Below are 20,761 nucleotides of genomic sequence, written 5' to 3'. Positions count from 1 at the left end.
TTTCCTACTATTGTGCTTTTCTACTGCAGGCTGAATACTCCGCTGCAGTATAGCACCCATGAGCGACCATTGTGTCAAAATGGCCCTGGTCGTCATTTTTTTGCCATTTCTTGTTTGTGAGGTCTTTCTTGGGTTTTACTCTGCGCGCCAAACCAGGTTTAAGCTCTTTGTTCATTTTGCCTTTGGCAGGCTTCAATACTGAAACCCACCTCTGGCTCCATTGTGTCTGGCAGGGCAGGAAGTGAGGGAGGTGCCCAAAACGCCCTGTCTTTAGTCTCCTTGGTTACTTGAATGCACCCAGTCCTGATTGGCTGGCTGGCTGTCCTTGCATGGGAGAAACCTGCATATAAGGTGAGGCTTCTTAAACTGAGGACAGAGTTGACCACTGGACGAAAACGCTGATGAAGATATTGTGAAGAGAAACATCCCCATGGACCGTTGAACTGCCCGTGAAGCCCCGCTGCTGTGCTGAAACTCCTTTTCTGAATCGACAAGAGAAGCTCCGATAAGGACGTCTTCCCTTGGGTTAGTGGGACAAACTAACCCTGAGACTACCTTTACTGGAAGACCTTCCCCAACTGGCTATACGTATTTGCTGCTGCTGGAACAGAGTGCCATGGGTCGAGAAATCTGTAGTCAAGTGCAACGTTTGTAAGTTGGCCAAAAGCTCCAGGAGTCTCCTGAGGACCCTCCCAAAGCAGGACAACCCAAGCTCGAGTCCCTTCACCGGAGTTCTGGACTCAAGGAGTGAAGGAAGCCCAACCGGTGTCCAAGATCCGCGGTGGTGCTGTTACTGCGCGCTGAAACCGCCAAGTGATGTTGAATTGAAAGAAGCCTGTAGCTGCCGCCGACGACCTAACTGCTGTGTGGGAGTCCTCCAGACGTCCTCAGTCTTGTCCCCATGACTGAGTTCCAGGAACACAGGATCTGCAACCAAGACAGACGCCAGCTGGATCCTCTTCTTCTAACCTAAGGTACTGTGCTGACTAAGGGGTACTTTCCTCTCTGTAGCTTGCTTTTCTCCGTTGAGATTTGCAGTAGCTGCTTTTCTAGAGTTGATCTCCGCTCTAACGTTCACAAGTGTAACAGCTTGTGGCCCAACATTGATTTCCTACAAAAAACGCTTGTGCAAGACTTCTCTTCTATCTAAGCGGTGCCTCAGCTCCATAGACTTGCTCCAAATGACTTTGGCGGTCCTGGCCCCCTGCAGACTCTTCTAATCCATTGACTTTGATTCTAACTGTCCCTCATAGGTGGTACATAGGTTTTTAACTAATATTGCAGGGAAAGGTTTTATCTAGACTTCATTGGTCGATTTTAAAAGTGCTCACATGCTCTGAGAACCTGTTAACCCTTTTCCTTCCCTTAACCTTTCCTTTTTACCAACCACAAATGTGATATATAAATGCCATTACTGTCCTAGTTAGTGAAGCCACCTCAGGGTGTAGGAAGTGTGTATGAAGCATCTCTAAGGAGTATCTACTTGCTTGACTTTGATCCTGAGAAAGTATTTGAAATGTATTTTTTATTGTTGCACATTGCCCTTTTTAAAGAATGCTTATTTAAAACTGACTGTTAAATAAATTATTTTACTAGAAAACCTTGAGTGTAAGTGTTATTTGGATACTTGTATTGGTGAATTTTGATGATACAACCCTCTTGAGAGAGGTCTGGCTGCTCAGTCACACCACCAACTTGTGTAGTACAGACCTATACCATTAATTGGGTTACCTAATACCAAGAGGACAAGGGTGGTGTAGTCTCCTACAGGGTTACTACGCCAATTATTGCCCACCACTTAACCATACTCCAGATGATACAAAACTAAGCAGCTCAGATCATCTTCGACATATCGAAGAGAGAACATGTTTCCTGGGCTAGAAGGAAGCTACACTGTCTGCCGGTGTCGGCTAGGTCATGTTTCAAGATGCCCACAGATGTTTTTCATGGTAATGCACCCACTTATCTTAAACGCATAACACCGTACACACCGTCTAGACATCTTGGGTCATGTACCCAAGGACAAGTGGTGGTACCTCGATCAAAAAAGTCAAACGGTTTCGAACGCTCTTTTGATGTCTTCACAGCTCTAGCATGGAATGCATTACCTTGAAATTCCATCTGGAGCAATGCAACACGTCATTTTAAGAAACAGCTGAAGACCTGCCTCTAGATCTGGTCCTACTGATTTAGGCCTGTCCTCACCTCCCACTGTTTCTGCTTTGCTTGCGTGCTTTGGTGCAATACAAACACAAAAAATAAAAATTGCTTTGGATTCATTGCCCGTTCCCATAAATCAGGTGTTCAACGTGAGGTATAGCTGTTTTATTGTGTCGCCCTGCGCCTTCAGTAATGCAGAAATAAACCATTTGGTGCCAAAAATCAAATGTAGCGTTCTTGTGACGCTCCCAACACTTGTCCTTTCAGGTAGCTGAGCTGTTCACGGATAACTTTGATTACCAGACGAGGGATGACTTTGTACGAGGAATCTTGGTGAATGAAGAGGTAAGTGCTGTATTTGAAGCGGCGATTTGGTGTGTTTCAGAGTGTGGTTGAATGGTTCTTTTTGTAAGTTTTTTCCCCAGAGAGTACGTTTTGTGCCGTAGTTTACAATCTCTAATGGGAACCTCTGGATGTTCGCGTTGCCTCTAATCTACGATGTTGGAATATGCTAAATGATATTTCCCTCACTTTAATAGTTGTTTGACCGCATTAGGAGGAATTGCCTGAAACATGGACATTATTTTTAGATTAGCAACATTGCCGCACCGGAGTGCAATCTTGGAACCATTTCTACGCTCTCACAAGAGATTCTCTGAACACTTCTAAATATTCTTTATTGTACTTTGAAATGGGTGGTAGTTTGCAAACCAAAAAGGGGAACTGTTTTATTTTGGAAAACTTCTAGTGTGTAGCTAGTTTCTGGTTCAGCCAGTTGCTTAACTGAAAAGACAAATATGTACCGCCAGTCTCTATGAAACAGATGTCCGGGCTCCGTGTCTTGTGAGTTATACTCAAGTTTAAGATTGATTTTTTTTTTTTTAAATAGTTTTAGTTGATTAACAACTTAACAACATATAAGAACAAAAATTGTCATTACAGAAAAAAAAGAAATTGATAAATTCATATAAAAAAGGGAAACACGTCTCAAAAAACAAAAAAAAACAGAAGAGCAGAAGCTACGACATTTCCATAATGATAATGTGTTATTTATATAGCGCTTTAATAGAAGCACTCTATAGAACACATATATGTACATACAATTTCACCCAACCGAAATTGGTACTCCTTTATCGACCTCGGAAGGATGAAAGGCTGAGTTGGCCTTGCCGGGATTCGCACCTGCGACCTGCAGATCACGCTCGGATCGCAGCAGTGAGCGCTCAACCCTCTGAGCTATCTCACCGGCATAGATTTAACAAGTGCAATTAAAATCATCACTAATTTATATAATAGTATATTAAGATACAATGGTTAAGAGAAAAATGATAAAGTTCCCCACGTCCTTTTTATACCGTGAACAGGGCTTCTAACAATCTTTTTATGGCTATATATACAGAAGTTCGATTTGTTAAACTGAGATTTAAAACCCAAGTATCGGTTGCCGAAAGTGGACACAAGATGGCAGATGCAATTAAAATCATCACTAATTTATATAATAGTATATTAAGATACAATGGTTAAGAGAAAAATGATAAAGTTCCCCACGTCCTTTTTATACCGTGAACAGGGCTTCTAACAATCTTTTTATGGCTATATATACAGAAGTTCGATTTGTTAAACTGAGATTTAAAACCCAAGTATCGGTTGCCGAAAGTGGACACAAGATGGCAGCAGATAACTACCGGAGGGTTTCTCCGTTAAATGAAAGGTAGGTAGATTTCCATAGAGTGGACTAGTTTCGTAAAATCCTGTGCATATTGAAATTTCAGTGCTTGCACGTCATATACGATCAGCGAAGAGCTTGTTGACCCATGACGGGGCTTACAGAACATTGGGCCCATTCTGTTCCTCTTTGAATCAGTATGCCCGGAATAATGCGCAGGTGTAATGCAAGTCCAGGGCGTAAAGGAAGCTGCTGGCAGCTTTCTGGGAAGCTGAGGAAAGTGACACTCTATCAGGCTTGTCCCCGACCAAGTGGTTGGGGGAACGAGTAATCGTGCAACAGGCTGTAGGAAGAGCCATGCAGAGTATAAACAATCGGGGGTGTGGGGAGAGGAGTGTCGGTGACATTAAGAATCCCCGTCTGGAAAGGCCCTCCTCTAAACTCAAGAGTTGCGTTTGCCAAGTCCTCTAGAGACTGGGGTGTACGTGCACAATCAATTTTCTGGCCACCCCACCATGAGCCCTTTTGAAAGATGGAAGACACTGGTGGTTAACAAGTATGCAGTAGAAGCACCCTGTGTGCGCCCCAAAGCTCTGTCCAGAGACAGAGTGGTAACATTCTGACCTCCAGAGGCCACATATGGCTTACCTGAGACTGGGCCCTAATTACCAACCCAAAATTCCTGTGGATGCAGTCCAGGGCTGTTGTCAGACATATAGTGGCCATCATCTAATCTACAGGAGCCTTTAATCTGACTTCCTTTGTACCCTAAGGTATGGAACCAATGCTTTAACCCTGAACCTTCACAGATATGTCTGTGCATCCTGGATACACTGAAAATAGTCACATTGTCCCCCTGTAGAGGAAAGGTACGGTCTACTGTAAGGGTAAAGAATGAAGAGACTGATACACAGGTGGCATGGTTGTTGCCATGCACTTTTTTATTATACCATAAATCAAGAGAATAACCTACCACTTCGTACCCTAAGAGGGGTTTCTCTACCGCAACTAAAATACTAGGAATTTGGTCAGGATGTACATGTGAAAGTCCACCATCCTGTGTCAAAAATCTACTTCTGTCCCTTACATGTATAACTAAACTAAATCAGTAATGGATCTTCTGGACATTTGATCACACTTCCAATTGTTAGATGGGATCTTTACCTGAGGGAATGACTCCCTTCCCCAGGTCTCAATCCGTTTCCAAGGCACAAAACCAAGTTCCAGGTTGTAATGCAGAAACAGTGAAGTTCTCAGTTCAAACACAATGGTAAAGTTCCAGTTCAAACATCAACATTTCTTATTGCCCATAGTTTTCTTCACTATGGGGCTCCTGGAGAATGCCTCCCCTCTCCAGTTATCTTGCTCTGTGTTTTCACAATGCCAGGGAATTGACTACCTTCCCCCATACCTTATCTCAGGCTTACTTCACAGTACCAAGGGAAATGACTCCCATCCCCTGGCTCTTCTTGCATATTCAGTATGGCAGACCTGGTTCACTCTCCTTGCTTTGCCTTTATTCGGAAGGGCCACTGACAACTAGAATGCTCATTGATGTTCCTCCAGGTGCTCTTCACTGCTTCGCACCACCTCCTCGTCCCAGTACATCTCAAGGAAGTTCTTATTAGATCCTCCCTACTCTTCCTCGTCTAAATGAAGGTTGGAATTTCGGTCTAAGACATACATGGAGGTGGGTGATACAGAAGTGTGGTTCATGGGTTAGGAGGATATATAGGCTGCTGGATGTCATACCACATTCTCCCTAGATGGTCGTCCTTGTCCCCAGAGGGGGGGGGGGGGGGAGTCTCTCCCCATGAGATCGTACCACCCTGAGGGGGACTATCTGGTAGCAGCCTCGCCTCCCTGGACTCATGGGAAGGGGCTCCACCCTGGGGAGAAATGATGACATCTTAGGATTTGTCACTACTTGGAGGGACAGGAAACGCTTGTGTCCGCCCTGCTTTAACAATCCTTGACATCACTGGGAGCTCGCTTATAATTATTCTTGGATCCTCAAAGGGACAGGCTGACTAGAGCCGCACTAGTAGTCCTTTATGGATCTTTTTGTGCAAGTCCAATTTTGGCCTGTCAAAGCCTGCCCACCATTTTACTTGCAGTGCCCACCCCCTGGGGCTGTCCACCTCCGATGCTCTTGTTGGATTTGCAAAGCCCTCGGAGTCTGGCCAACTGGCGGATTTGCATTGTCTTCCCCTGTGTTGTAACCATATTTTAACCAATAGTGATATGTCATGTGAACTTGCATATAGATTTTAAGCTATAGCCTTGTTGCAGGTATAGATTATGATGTGTAGAAGCAATGAAAGCACCTTGGGCCGCTACATTTTAAGAACTTTGGTTGTCACTTCTGCTTTCCTCCTTGCAGATTTTGGGTAACCAGATCCATATGTATGTGACCCAGGAGGAGTATGGTGCTCGGGTTTCCAACCTTTTGATGTATGAATCTGTGTGCTCAGACATCATCCGACGCTGGGTCTACCCCATGACTCCAGAGATGAACTTCACTGATGAGGAGACCCAGAGATATACTCACTCTCGGCACAATATATACCGTGGAGCAGGAGTGAGCTTGGGGCATGGCAGCGTGCTGTCTGAGAATGTGTTGATTGGACACGGGACCGTCATCGGTTCAGACTGCAACATCACGAACAGCGCCATTGGTCAGAACTGCATCATAGGTGAGCAGACTGCACGTAAGAACTAACAAACGCTATACGTTTTTTACATTGACTCTGAGTTCATGCTAATTATGAAACCAGGGGTAGACTCCAATATATGATCTGATTCCCTCCGTTGGTTTCTTTGCCATGTACCGCATGGTTCGATCAAGTTTGTACTGTCTCGGATATCACATTTTATTCCACTTCATCAATGCAGCCTTTGCCAAGCAGGCACACTTCCTCAAATTTAAAATGATCGATCTGTTGTGACCCACATGCTCCTTCATGGATGTAAAAAGCATTGTAGGAAGGATTTACATTTTTCACGAGTGGTCATCAGGGCTGGGTGGAAAGAAGAGCATTTGCAGGTAAGGGTAAGCGCTGTATGAAGGGGGTAATGGGTGATTAGGTCTTATTAGGCGCATGACAGACTAAAGGGACATTGTGCAGGTAAACACTAGAGTTGATTGAAGAGGTGTTTTGATGGGAGCTTGGAAGGTAGATGGAGAAATACCAAGCAGAGAACGCTGAGCAAAACAGAAACCCGGAGCATGGGTGGCCTTGTGTGGCAAGGCCTTGCAGGGAATAATAAGACCTATTGAGCAAAGGCCCACAAGAGCAACCTGGTAAAGTGACTGGTAGGAGAAGATGTACTGTGTTCTTGGCAAAGACCGTAAAGATTTAGAATTGTTTCCTTTTTTTTTAAATAGGCAATGACGTGATTCTGGACTGCGCCCATCTCTGGGATGGTGTTCACGTGGAGGATGGGGTCACCATCAGGCAGTCCCTAGTTTGTGATGGTGCAGTGGTCAAGAGGGGAGTTACATTACAACCTCACTGTCTCCTGACCTTCAAGGTGAGATTTGTTCTTGTCAGCTTTCTTCTAATTTTGCGGCAGGAAATGAGTGATCCAATTCATTTAGTATATACATTGCTATTCAGATGTATTTTCATAATCAGACCTATGGACCAATTCTTAAAGGGACACCATGTTCTGATAAACAGGCGCAAGTGCTGTCTAGCCAAACGCTATCTGGGTCGTATGAAACAACACAGGACACATTATCACATTTACAGATTCAAAAACCTGCGCCGAGTAGGGCTCATCCTGCACACAATGCCCAGCACACATGAACTCTGGTCCCAATCTACACACAGAAGTACTCTTGATAATACAAGTTGAGCAGAAGTTAAAAAAAAAATGTTCTTTATTTAGGCCTTAAACTCTCATCAATGAAAAACCACAGCAAGTAACACAAAAACATTCACTACTATTTTATATACACAGCCACTTTTGTGTGTGCTATGCCAAGAGTACCAACTTGCCTTTTAAATACTATTGAATGTATACATTTCAAAATACTGCTAAGGTACTAACCCCAAGTCTTTCCTAAATAGCTAGAACGCATGGGCTTAGTGCCCTTAGTCACAAGTCCCAATAGTAAGCCTTGTCAGGAGGCTAGGAGGCTAGGAGTCTTTTAGGGATTTAGGGAGTTGTGTTTCAGTAGTTAATGTAATTATGAGGAAAGTCTTTAAAAGGCCATTTCCCAATTCAAACACCTTGGGTGTGACCAGGCCAGAACATCACTGCTTGGGGCTAGGCAAGGGAGAGATGGGCCTAGGATTTTACAGGAGACAGTGGGGCCAAAGCCGGTATGTTTACTCACTCTTGTCCTCCAAGTCTGACGGGGACCACCGTAGGGGTTCCTGAAAGCTCTGGGCCTTTGTACCTTGGCCCTGTTGGAGGATGTCCAGGGGTCTTGGGGTCACCAAACGTCATTTTTTTAGTTCTTGCTGTTCCAGGCTCCGTTGGACCGGTTCTGGTCACTACACACAGACTACTGGACCAGCACACCGACCTCCAAGGACTGCCAGGATGCGATGCAGGCAGCGAACAGTGAGGGCCACTTGCAGAAAATGGCATAAGGCAATCCTTGTTCCTAAAACAAAGAAACCTTGACCTCTAAGTTCAGGGAAATGCTTTTTTTTCCATAAGCTAAGGTTCTACGAAGCACCATAGTAAAATGCAATCCTTTTTTCCCCCCTTTTTTTTAAATTTGTATTTGGTTTACTAACCTTTTAGAAGGATAATAAAAAATTTAACATCGTAGTAACAGAATAACAGAAAGGGAAGTGCCACTGTACACACAGTCCACATTTTTCGATGATTCCACGAGCTGAGATGTAATGGGAAAACAAATTGTATACAACTAACATAAAAATAACATAAAAATTAGTAAAGTTAAAATTGCATACAATTCTACAATTCACATCTTTCCACCCTCTTCCAAAGGACTTGGAATGGAGTCTGCAAGAGTTAAAATATTTCCCATTCAAACTAAAACAGCTCTTACTATACATCTTTCCTTTCCATATCCGATTTCAGTATTTAATAAAACAGGTTAGATGAGCATACACGCTCTTTTTCCCCCCGATTACAAATCATCTTGAGCTCCTGAGGTCTTAGAAAGTAATATTGCAGCTTTCCAACATACGAATCACTGCTATTGTCAGACCAGGTGAATGCCCGGAGATCATCCAGTCTCAGAACATTTCTGATATGTAGTGGGGGGGAATCAATCCTGAATTTACCAAACCAGATGCACCTTGCAGGCCAGGCTCCTTCACAATCCAGTAGTAAATGTTTAATAGTTTGTTCTTCTGGATTCATGCAGATCTTAAATAATTGGATTGCCAGGTCCCCCTGCCCTCTTTTTTTTCAACGACTTCCCCAGTATGTGCTACATTCAGTCTCAATCTCAGGAATTTTTTTCTGATCCTCCAATCTTGGAACTTTATCAAATATTTATTGAGATGCCCTAATTCTGTATCCTCTTTTTGGAGTTGGTTTGGATTTTTCACAGATCGTATTTCATCAATAGTGTTTATCCAGTCCATCTTGTACCATTGTTTTTTTGCTTTTACAGGATTTTCCATTATTGTTTAGATATCAATGTCCTTTTTGTCCAACCATTCTTTTACTTGACAGTCGAGGTTCTTTAGCATTTTCGATTTATTATTCCCAAGGTGGGCAATAATTTCTGGATATAATGATCCTTCTTGGGCCAATAAGATCAGCCGAAAAAGGGAGACCAATTTCCATCCGACCTCGGCTTTCAAGGATTTTAAGCCCAATTCAAACTTGATGTTTGCCACCGGAAGGCACATTGGCAACCCTACGACATCCTTCCACAACACACCCTTCCATCTTTGCCAGTTCCCTTCCCAAATCTGCGGTTTTGCTTCTATGCCCTAGAGCAGAATAGGGATGACTTTGGGCTGATAGAATTTTATAAGAGGACGCAGAGAGAACCCACAATATCTCACCAAGAATGTTTTCATTCGACCTTATGGGCAGCCGAGGATGCGTATACTTTATAACCAAGTTAAGTTAGTTCTCCAACCCTTGGAATTTGGCTTTACCTTGCATCTTCCATTGTTGGAATTTTACTTTTTTATTTCTTTGTCGGAATACCAATACAACCTTTGCAGCGAAATAGCCCAGGAGGACGTCTGGCTAGACCACAGGATGGTTCCGGGACTGTTTGGAGGGCTTCCATTGGCTGGACGTTCGTGCAGAGTTCAGGACTGGTTATTCACTCCAGCCCAGGGTTTGAAGAATTCATGGTCTTATTGAGATGTGCAGAAAGACATGGCTTTGTTGGGCACATGAAGAAAGGGCTGCTGCCGATCTTCCAGCGATGAGTTCCGGGTCTTCAGCAGTCTGCTCTCCTTATGTATCTCGGCTCCAATGATGAGCTGAAAAATTGTTGCAGGGTTTCCCTACTATCCACAACCCTGGCTGGAGTTTCCCCAATGGCAAGGACCTACACCATTCAAACTTGGCAGGGGCTGTCCAATCATGGATAGCCACTGCATGTGTTCAGCAACAGACACGGGCATGAATGTGCACTGCGTCCAGACATACACACCCCCCACATCGAGCCACAAACACAGACTGACCTTTTGCTCATGAAAGTTGAAGATTTCCCTGGGAAAGGACTTTGCATATATGGAAAATCCAGCCACTTGAGGGCAGAAAGTAGGTCAAATTACAAGATGGCCAAAAGCAGGCGAACATCTTGAGGCACAGACATTATAAAATATATGGTTTGCTCTAATTGGCATTAAGAGGTAAAATGCAGTAGTGCACAAGACTATATAAAAAATAAAATGCCATAAAAGTATCAACAGCCAAAAGCCCATCCTGGACACATAATGCAAGTAACCAGAGTTATCAAAATCGAAGTTACAGGCAACAGTGCCCCTACAGCACTTCACATAAGTTAGTGTGTGGAGAAAAAAATGAACATATAACTTTACTATGGAGAACCAAGTTCCCCTGTACTGATAGCAAAAGATACTGAGCAGTGCCCCCAAAACAGATGAACTTAGCAAGCAAATTGTTGCTAAAAGGATTCACTTGCCTCTGAAAGTCAGGAAAGGTTCCAAACCATAGCAAAAGGAAGAGTGCCCCATTGATGTAAAGCAGCAAAAGTGTTTCCGAACTGGACTTTCAAGGCTTTCTGCTCCCCACTTGGGTACTTAAGTGGAACTTCGACTCTGTGGCACCAGGCTTACTTACACCTAGTTGGGCAAGACTGTTGAAACTTTAGGGGCTTAATAATTATAAGGCAAAGTATATAACTAACGTCTTTTTAAAGTTTTTATGTAAAGTCAAAGGACAAGCAGTACAGAACCAAGCAACTTCCACATTCCGGATTCATACCCCAAATTCTACCACCACCTCACTTCCACCCTCCACTTCCAATGTTACTCATTACATTTATTCACTACCTACCCCCGCCCTGTTTCTACCTCCATAGCCCAGTCCCGTCCTCACGCCCTCTTCCTTTATTGATCATACTGCTCTCCCCCATATCTTCTTTTTATTCAGGCATACCCTTCTCCTATACACTAGCTGGTCCCATCTTTTTTATGGTGTCCATCACCATCTGCCAAACCGCTATGGATGAGGCATCCAGTGCCATATATTTTTCTGCTATAGCCCTCTTAGCTATTATGCAGGCTGTGTTCAAGAATATCTTGGCGTATTTGTCAGCCCCCATGCCTTTCCATATTGCCAAAAGCTCATTTTTGGGTTCCAGCTGTGCTGGTCTCTAGTAACCCTTCCACTTCCCTTTGCAATTTAGCCCAGATCCTCTGTATTCTCGGGCAATCCCATACCATATGAAAAAAGTGCATAGGTGTATGCTACATTTGGGATATCTGTCATTCCATCTTTCTCAGCCTGTCCTCTGAGTAGTAGACCCTGTGCAGGTATTTAAATAGTATCAGTCTTAGCCTGGCCGCTATAGCCACTTCCCGAGTTTGCTGCAGTGCCTCCTTGCATTCCTCAGTCTGTCCCTTTCCCATCTACCTTTCAGTTCCTGCAACTGTCGCACGGAATGAGAGGTAACTGGCTTGTTTGAAGTTGAGACCTGCTTCTCCAGCATGAGGTCTGGCATGGATTCACATGCTCATGAATATTCCCCGTTGTCAGGCTGGGAATCCTCAGTAAAGAAAAAATCAGTTTCAGTTTCGTTTCTGAACTGTCTATCTCCTAATAACCAATCACTGGTCTCTGGGTCATACTGCCCCCAGCCAATGACTGCCCTCTACCTAAGCCCCTCTTCTGGCAGCCATCTTCAGATTTTTACTGCACGTTCAAGTGTTGGGAGTCCTCGTGCTATAGCTCTCGAGCTTTTACTGGGTTTTGCAAATGTTTTTATTTTTTAATTTATTTTTTTAATTTATTTTTTTTTGAGTTAAACCTCATTTTTTTGGTCAATTGAGCCTCAAGCTCCACCGTTTCTACTACCGATCAACGGGGACCAGTTTCTGAATTTTCTACGCCCCTCAAGGGCAAAGTTTTCATCGAGTCCTGCTTCTTGGAGGATTCCAGAAGATCCTTTGAGGCCTACCCCGCGTGACCATGGCCCAGGAAAAAGGGAGCACGACACCCGAATCCAAGCTGTTCAGGAGCTGCCCTGGATGCGGATTACAGAATGTCTTCAAGGAGGATGAGCATTCTAGATGCCTCTACTGCCTTCACGAAGACAAAACGCACGTGGAGAAGGACTGTGCGTTTTGCAAGAACATGTCGTAACGGACCATGAAGGATCGGCGGACCCGCCTCATCAACTGGCTGGAGGGGAAGAGCCCAGCAGCAGGTGAGAAGAAGAGGTCCAAGCGGTTTTCTAAGACCTTTGAGAGCGCTCCGACGATGGGGGCCCAACAAAAGGCAAAGCTCCGCGGGCACAGGGAGCGCGGAATGGTCGGGCTCCTCGGCTGCCAGGCAGGGTGCACTTTCACCAACGCCATCAACCACGAGCCAACACTCTGGCTCGGGGGGAAAAGGAAGTCTGAGAACCCGGGTAAGCTTCAGGAGAAGCCCCGGTCGAGCCCGACGGAGAAAGCCGAGGGGGAGCGAGGCGGCAACCCTCCCCCCAAGGTGAAGGCCTCAAGTGCGTCCAAAGTGGTCAAGGCTTTGATTCACCCGGCTAAGGCCTCTATCGAGAGAGTCGTGGCAGCCCTGGCAAAGCCTGTAGAGGCTACCCCAGTGGAGGCGACCTCGGGGCCCAGAGGTTCCCTGCCACAGCGGAGGGAATCCTCCTTTCAGCCCATCCATAAGACCCCTGTGAAAACCCCGGTGAAAAAAGAGGGGGGCGGCGGTGGCGGCCATCACAGACACGGATACAATCTCTGAAGAGGAGCTGGCTGAAGTCGTGAAGATCCCGGACAAGAGTTCCGAGGAAGTCCGGTCCCACTGGAGGGATCCCGATGAAGTGGACGAAGAAAGCGACTGTGACGCCGACGAGGTTCCCGTGGAGGCTGAGGATTCCACTCCCCAACCGTTGCGCCCGTCGCAGCCGGTGCCTGGGCCACAGGACAGCTCAGGAGCAATCTTGATGGCTATCCATGCCTTGTGCACAGAGATGAGGACAAGATTGCCCTTACCCCCAACGGATGACCCAGCAGAGCATGGACCGTCGGGAAGCCCTCCAAGCAAGCAGAGAACTCCTCTCCCCACCGCCCTTCCAGCCTACGCGGCCCTCCTTCCCCGGATCAGAGGTATGACACGGGAACAAAGACGGCTACGACAGGGACGGATGATGACAGTGGTGGCGACTGGATGGGCCTTCCATCACCATCCCCCTGGGATTCCCCCGTGACGAAATTGGCTCCTTCCACGCCATGATCGGCAGGGCATCCGAGCTCTTTCAGCTCTGCCCGGTGGAACAGAAGAAGGAAGGTTTCCTCTATCAACGGCGTGAGGCCAAGAAGAAGACGGTCCTCTCGGTACCGTTGCTTGACGACATCTGGGACGAGGGGCTGTAGCTCCTGAAGAACGCGTCCACAACCCGTGCCAAGAGAGACCGGTACGAGAAGTAACGGGTCCCGGATTCCGCCCGCATGTGCCTTAGGGCGCAGCTGAACCCGGATTCGGTCGTCTCGGCGGCGGCCCAGAAGAAAGCGGCGGGGGCGACGGCTTCAACTTCGGCCTCCCCGTCGGACGGCGAAGGGAAGAAATTGGATGCCATTGGACGACGGGTCATCTTGCCGGCTGCGACGATTAAAGCTGCCAACGCCCTCGCGATTGTGGCCCGCTACGACGGGGAGCTGTGGTTTAAGATCGCTCCTCGGCTGGACTTCCTCCTGGACGACAAGAGGGCTGAGGCCCTGGAGATACTGCAGGAAGGCGAGGTGGCGTCGGATCACGCCATAACGATGGCCACGGATATTGCTGACACCGACTTCCGCCAGATGGGCAACAGTGTTTGCCTTCGCTGGCGTGGTTGGCTCAAGGCAACCGATTTCCACCAGGACGTGCAAACCAGAGTTTTGGACATGTCTTTTGACAGAAACAACCTGTTGGCAAGACAGTGGATGAGTCACTTCAGGCCATCAAGGCCGACACGGAAACGGCGCAGGCCTTGGGAGTTTTGCAACAACGATGGCCGCCCTTTCGGGACTCCGGAGGCAAGCAAGGTGCCTCCAACGGTTTCGGCGGCGGCTCCTCGATGTACCGCCAGGCGGCACGCTCCTCGTTGCAGGAGGCCTACAGAGGACGCAGCAAGTCGGGAGGATCTCGTCGTCAAGGAGGCCAGGGCGGCAAGGCCACTACCAAGCAGGACTGAACCGGCCGTAGTGTCGGGGGGGCCCCCACCTGAGCACCCCGTTGGGAGGCCGGCTGGCGAAGTTCATCAACGTGTGGGAGTCATCTCCACCGACCGATGGGTGCTGGACACCCTGCCCTGCGGGCACACTCTCGAGTTTCTAAAGTGCCCCTGCATTCCTCCCGTGGCCAGGAAGAAAACCACGTCCCTCAACTGCTGCTGGAAGTTAGGGCAATGGTGAAGAAAGGAGCCATCGAGCTCGTCCCAAAGAGGCTCTGGAGTGTACTCGCGATACTTCCTCGTAAGGAAGAAGACCGCCGGCTGGTGACCCATCCTGAACCTTTGTCTCTTGAACAAGTACATCAAGTCCCAAAAGTTCCAGATGGTCAATCTCCAGCACGTGCTGGGACAGCTGGAGGAGGGCGACTTCCTATCGTTGCTGGACTCCTAAGGACTCCTAAGAGGACATCAAAAGTTTCTCAGATTCGTAGTCGGAGGACGGCACTACCAGTTCAAGGCCCTCCCCTTCGGATTGAAGTCAGCGCCCAGGGTATTCACCAAGTGCCTAGTAGCGGCGCGGCTGCGCCTGCAGGGGATCCACGTCTACCCCTACCTGGACGATTGGCTCATCCGAGCAAGGACAAGAAAACTCGCGGTCACGCACACAGCGAAGACCGTCCAGCTACTATGCGAAATCCCACTTGGTCCTGTCACAAGTTGCACTGTTTCTGGGAGCCAGGCTCGACACATTGGCGCAATTGGCCTCTCCGTTGGAGGAAAGGACGAAGGCCATCCTGGGCAAGGTGCAACGACTGTCGGCCATGGACGTGGCCATGGTGAGGTCCATCAAGTACCTTCTCGGCATGATGTCCTCGTGCATCTACCTCGTGCGCCTGTGCAGGCTGCGGATGCATCCACTGTAAGAGTTCCTTGACGCCTGTTGGATGCAAGCAGTGGGCAGCTTCGAAGACGGTATCTCGCTCAACGAGACCTTCCGCCAAGAGATCCGCACAGGTGCCCCACCACCGGATCTCGCGGCGGGGATGGACTTCCAGACCCCTGCACAACAGGAGACTGATGACTGATGCCTCCCTGGAGGGATGGGGAGCGCACACCGGAGATCTCCATGCAAGAGGCCTTTGGCTCCCGGAGGAGAAGTTGCTACACATCAAAGTCCTGGAGCTCCGAGCCGTGTTCTGGGCCCTCAGGTCGTTCCTTCCGTCCCTCAAGGGCAAGGTGGTGAGGATCTTCACCGACAACACCACCACGATGTTCTACATCCGGAAGCAGGGAGGCACCAGAACCCCAGCCCTATCAAAGAAGGCCCAGGATCTGTGGCATTGGGCTGTCGCCCAAGGGATGTTTCTGGTACCCTTCCACCTGGCAGGAATAAAGAACACCATCGCCGACTCACTCAGCAAGGAGCTACGCTCGTGCCATTAGTGGGAACTGGGGCAGGATCAAGTGGATCTGCTATTCCAACTATGGGGCAATCCCCAGATCGCCTTATTCGTGACGGCAACGAACGCCAAGTGCCGGAGGTTCGCCAGCAGGTTTCCCCAGCTGGGGAGCATGGGCGATGCCTTCTCATTCCCCTGGGACAGCCTGTTCCTCTATGCTTTCCTGCCGCTGCCGTTACTGCTGCGACTCATCAACCAACTCAGATGGTCCCGGTGCAGGATGATCCTCGTAGCACTGGCGTGGCTGAGACAGATATTGCTCCCGGACCTTCTGGACATGTCGGCGTCCCCGCAGTCAAACTGCCGTCCGATGCGGATCTCCTCTCCAGAGAAGGAGGCGCTATCCTCCACCACGACCCGGGGTCGCTGAACCTGCAGGCCTGGCTCCTGCAGCACTAGTTTGGAGGGTACGATATCCTGGCGGACTGCAAGGAGGAGCTTGCAAAGACCAGGGCGTCCTCAGCTCTCAAGTGCTATGGACACAAATAAAAGGGGTTCTCTGTCTGGTGCCGTGCACAGAAGATTAACCCTCTGCGGATTATGGCCCCTCAAGTGCTGCTGTACTTGCTATCGCTGGCCAAGGCGGGCATGGCCCATGCCTCCATCAGGATCCATCTGGCGGCTATCTCCCACTACACCAGAACTCCGGGGCGCTCATCCCTGTGGTCCCATCGCCTGGTGAAGGAGTTCATGAAGGGACTGTTCCAATCCTTCCTGCCGGTGAAGGCTCCGGCCCCGGTGTGGGAACTCAACGTGGTGCTGACCAGGCTCATGGGGCTGCCATTCGAGCCTCTGCATTCGGCAACGTTGAAGTTCCTGTCGTGGAAAACAGAGTTTCTTTTGGCCATCACCTCCACACATGGGAGGGATCCAGGCCCTCTCTTGTAAAGCCCCATACCTGACTTTCCACGAGACGAGGGTGGTGCTGAGGACGCACCCCTCCTTCATGCCCAAGGTGCTGTCGGACTTGCACCTCAATGAGCCCTTGGTGTTACCCGTTTTCTTCCCGTCGCCTTTGTCGCCGGCTGAGAGGACTTTGCACTCGCTGGATGTTGCTAGACCGCTGAAGTTCTAGGTGGACTGCACAAAGAGTTTCCGTAAGACATCACCGCTGTTTGTGAACTTGGGACCTGTGAACCAAGGGAAGGTCCTCTCGAAGGCTTCAATTTCCAGATGGCTCTCCGGCTGCATCATGCACTCACCAGTTGGCAAACTGATGGTTCCCCGGCCGTCCGAGAGCCCATTTGACCAGAACGATTGCTGCTACCACGACGTTCCTATCTGGTGTGCCCCTGCTGGACATCTGCAGGGCTGCTATGTGGAGGTCGACGCACACCTTCACGAGATTCTACTGCGTCGACCGGGATTCCAGGGAGGAGTCAAGAGTCGGCCAGGAAGTGCTGCGCAACCTGTTTGCCTGAAGGTGGGCCTGGTGAGGAGGTAAGAGATGCTTAATGTTGAGCCTTGCCCCCTCCCGTGGTTGTGCATCTATATACTGCTATGTATTCTTGTATTCATGAGCATGTGAATCCATGCCAGACCCCATGCTGGAGAAGGAACAAGTTACTTACCTGTACCTGTTGTTCTCCAGCATGGGTCTGGCATAGATTCACATGTGAACCCTCTTTCCTACCCCTCTGCGGCTCTTCACTTGGTCCTACTGCCACTTTACATGCTACCAAATCTGAAGATGGCTGCCAGAGGAGGGGCTTAGGTAGAGGGCAGTCATTGGTGGGGGCAGTGTGACCCAGAGACCAGTGATTGGTTATTAGGAGAAAGACAGTTCAGAAACGAAACTGATTTTTTTTTCTTTACCGAGGATTCCCAGCCTGACGACGGGGAATATTCATGAGCATGTGAATCCATGCCAGACCCATGCTGGAGAACAACAGTTACAGGTAAGTAACTTGTTCCTCATTTTGAATCTTCCCCATCCAGAAGGTTTCTTTTTATGGGGGTGGCCTTTGCTTTTTCCTCCCCCCTCCTATTATGTGCCCCGAGAGCATGTCTGAGCTGTAGGCATCTAAAATAGTCCTGTCGTCCCAGTCCCCATTCCTCTCATCTCTTGGAACGTTCGTATTCCCTGGGGCCTCATCAAGTCCCCCACCCTTCTAATTACTTTGCTTTTCCTTTCCCCCGCCCTTTTCAGGTTTTGTATTTCTTTGTTTTTTTCCCCCCAGATTCTGGCTGCCAATGTGAGTTGTATATGACTAAGGTTTTAAATGCATTACTTCTCCACTCTACTGCTTTGTTTTTCTTCATTCATTTGGAATGCTTTTACTGTTTTGATTGTAACGTGTCAGTGATCATTTTGAGATCACCAACTGTGTATGTGTTTCAGTGATGGCTGCTTCAACGTCCCTTTACCTGGTTAAATGCCTAATACATGAGTATATTTTTGTGCTCATGTGTTGTCTATTTTGAGTGCGTTGTACAATTACTGTCTCCATATCTCCTGCCTTACTGCTTGGTAAACATTGCCTTGATGGCTGTTGGCTCGACCGAAGGGTCAATTACTCTGTTCACTAAAACAGGTGAATGTATAGTACATGTGAAGGGCAGACAAGAGTACATGCGTGGGGCCGACTGGAGCATGCAGAGCGCGAGGGATGAGCTGGAATGCATGAGTGCGTGGAACAGACCACAGTGTATCGAGCAGACTGGGATGCATGAGTGGATAGGAGTGCATGGAACGTACTGGAGCGCATAGAACTGCGTGATGTATATAGTATGATTGAATACAGAGAGCGCTTGAAAAACCATGCAACACACCATATCACATCACCACGCTTACTCTCTCCTTTACATCACCACTCAACTAGAACACAGATACTATGACACCCTTCGGTATAACTGTTCTCATACCAACATCCGCCGCTCACTCCACATCATTCTAAGTAAACACTGCTGGTTACTCACCCCCCAGCCAGGCGTTCTCCTCAGGCCTAACACAGCCACCTCCGCTCTGGATAAATCCTGCCAGAACGAACACCTACTCCTGATCTCTCAACCACCACACCTACCGCTAGGAAGCAGCTATTACACTGATACCGCACAAGCTTCACACATACCTGGTGCCCACACGCACCTTTTTGACTCTCCCTACTCTCTCTACTGATCTGAACTTCGGTTCCCAAGGGCGTTCAACCTACCAGCGCCTTCAGACCATACCAATGGTATATAAGGCGCTATATAAATGCAAAATAACAATAATAACAATAACAAAGACTACATGCCGCATACCTTCAGGGTTATTGTTTGGGTTAGTCAGATTTCCTGGGCACATTCCCAAAGGGACATCATATCAAGCTTCCCTGTTCCCATCAACAATGTGGCCATCACCTCCACACGACGAGGAGAAGTCAAATATCTGACAGCAGTGTCTAAAATGAAAGTATTACTCCAGTCCAGGGGGCCATTCAAGGTCTCAACCTCTTCTGTTATCGAGTCCATGGTAAATGTCTGGGCCATGCATATCAATCCTTCATCAGCTCCAAGCATGTCACGGTCTTGGCTTCCTACTCCTTGACGACTCTGTGACCTTCATTTATACACCCATATTTCCACATAAATTGCAAATTGACCTGTAGCTGACTGGGCCAAAGCCAAATAGTGGCTCTGTAGGATTCCTCTACAGTTCAGGCTATAATATGCGCTTCTTCCATCTCTGCTGTGGGTGGAGCAGGAAAAACCCCAATGCTGCTTTTCTCTGCTACTCTGTTGATTTTAGTTTTCAGATGTTTGCAAAAAGAACATGTGGCAATAGAGAAGGATATTTGCTTTGCGGTTTGACTATTGTTTTTTTGGTGTTATACTCTTGAGCATTCCCTTTCACCCTGTCCCTACCCTCTTCCTTCTCACCTTTTCTATGACCTCCAGTTACTCATTTCCCTATTACTTTTCTTCCAATGTTCAACTGCATTTAAAATTCCTTCTCATGTAGTTCAGTAATGTTTAGTAAGTTGTAAGGGGTGAAAAAGGGGAGTGATGCCGCTACGATCTGTCAGGTTTCAGGAACAGAGTGCCGACATCCTGTCCCCTTTCTTCCATAGTGTATTGGTGGTCCCTCGCTAGGAACGGGAGACAGAACCTTTTTCACCAGAAAAATCAGCTTCCCCTTTAAATTAAGATGCCTGCTGGGGAGCGGCCCTGAGCATGCGTTCCCCTGACTCTGCTCACCGGCGCCACTCCCCAGTCCTCTTTTCCGCATCAACGGGAATGGACCGCTTTCACCAGCGCTCCTGGGTTGAGCTCTGGCCTAGTTATTCCATACGATCTTCCACCAGTACTTTTGTCTTCTTTTTTTGTCTTTTTCAATCGGGCACCGCTTTGTCCTCTGACACCACGCTCCTCCCCTGTGCATGTTGACGACAGCGGGCTTCAGCAGGTGTCCAGCCTGCGAGGGTCCCTTCCCAACGTCTGAACCCCCCCTCCCCCATGCCATTTTCCTCCGCTGCCTTGGTCCTTACCACGGCTGGGAAGGCTGTACTGGTACAACACTCAGACACTGCGCACCCTCAAGAACAGACTAGCCAGGTGGAGGGAGCTCTTCGGTAGGTCGCCTCCAGAGGACCTAAAAGTGTTCTTGAAGGAGAAGACCAGGCCCAAGGTAGTTGCATTGTTCTCCTCCGCACCCCGCAAAGGCGACCTCTTTCCCAGGAGTGCCAGGGGGTTGAG

General features: G+C 48.1%; 1 protein-coding gene across 1 annotated transcript in view; it reads left to right on the top strand.

Moving 5' to 3' along the window:
• The window catches only part of EIF2B5 (eukaryotic translation initiation factor 2B subunit epsilon), a 900,599-nt gene that overhangs the window by 249,716 nt on the left and 630,122 nt on the right, over positions 1 to 20,761 (top strand). Inside the window, exons 6-8 of the mRNA XM_069618834.1 lie at positions 2,428 to 2,505; positions 6,210 to 6,522; positions 7,215 to 7,360. Of these exons, the coding sequence (XP_069474935.1) occupies positions 2,428 to 2,505; positions 6,210 to 6,522; positions 7,215 to 7,360 (537 nt within the window). The remainder of the gene's footprint in view (positions 1 to 2,427; positions 2,506 to 6,209; positions 6,523 to 7,214; positions 7,361 to 20,761) is intronic.

This window comes from Ambystoma mexicanum, chromosome 10 (assembly GCF_040938575.1).
Source record: "Ambystoma mexicanum isolate Mex_15411 chromosome 10, UKY_AmexF1_1, whole genome shotgun sequence".
Classification (NCBI taxonomy): Eukaryota; Metazoa; Chordata; class Amphibia; order Caudata; family Ambystomatidae; genus Ambystoma; species Ambystoma mexicanum.
The sequence above is the reverse complement of the archived record's forward strand: the minus strand, read 5'-3'. Positions and strand labels throughout refer to the sequence as shown.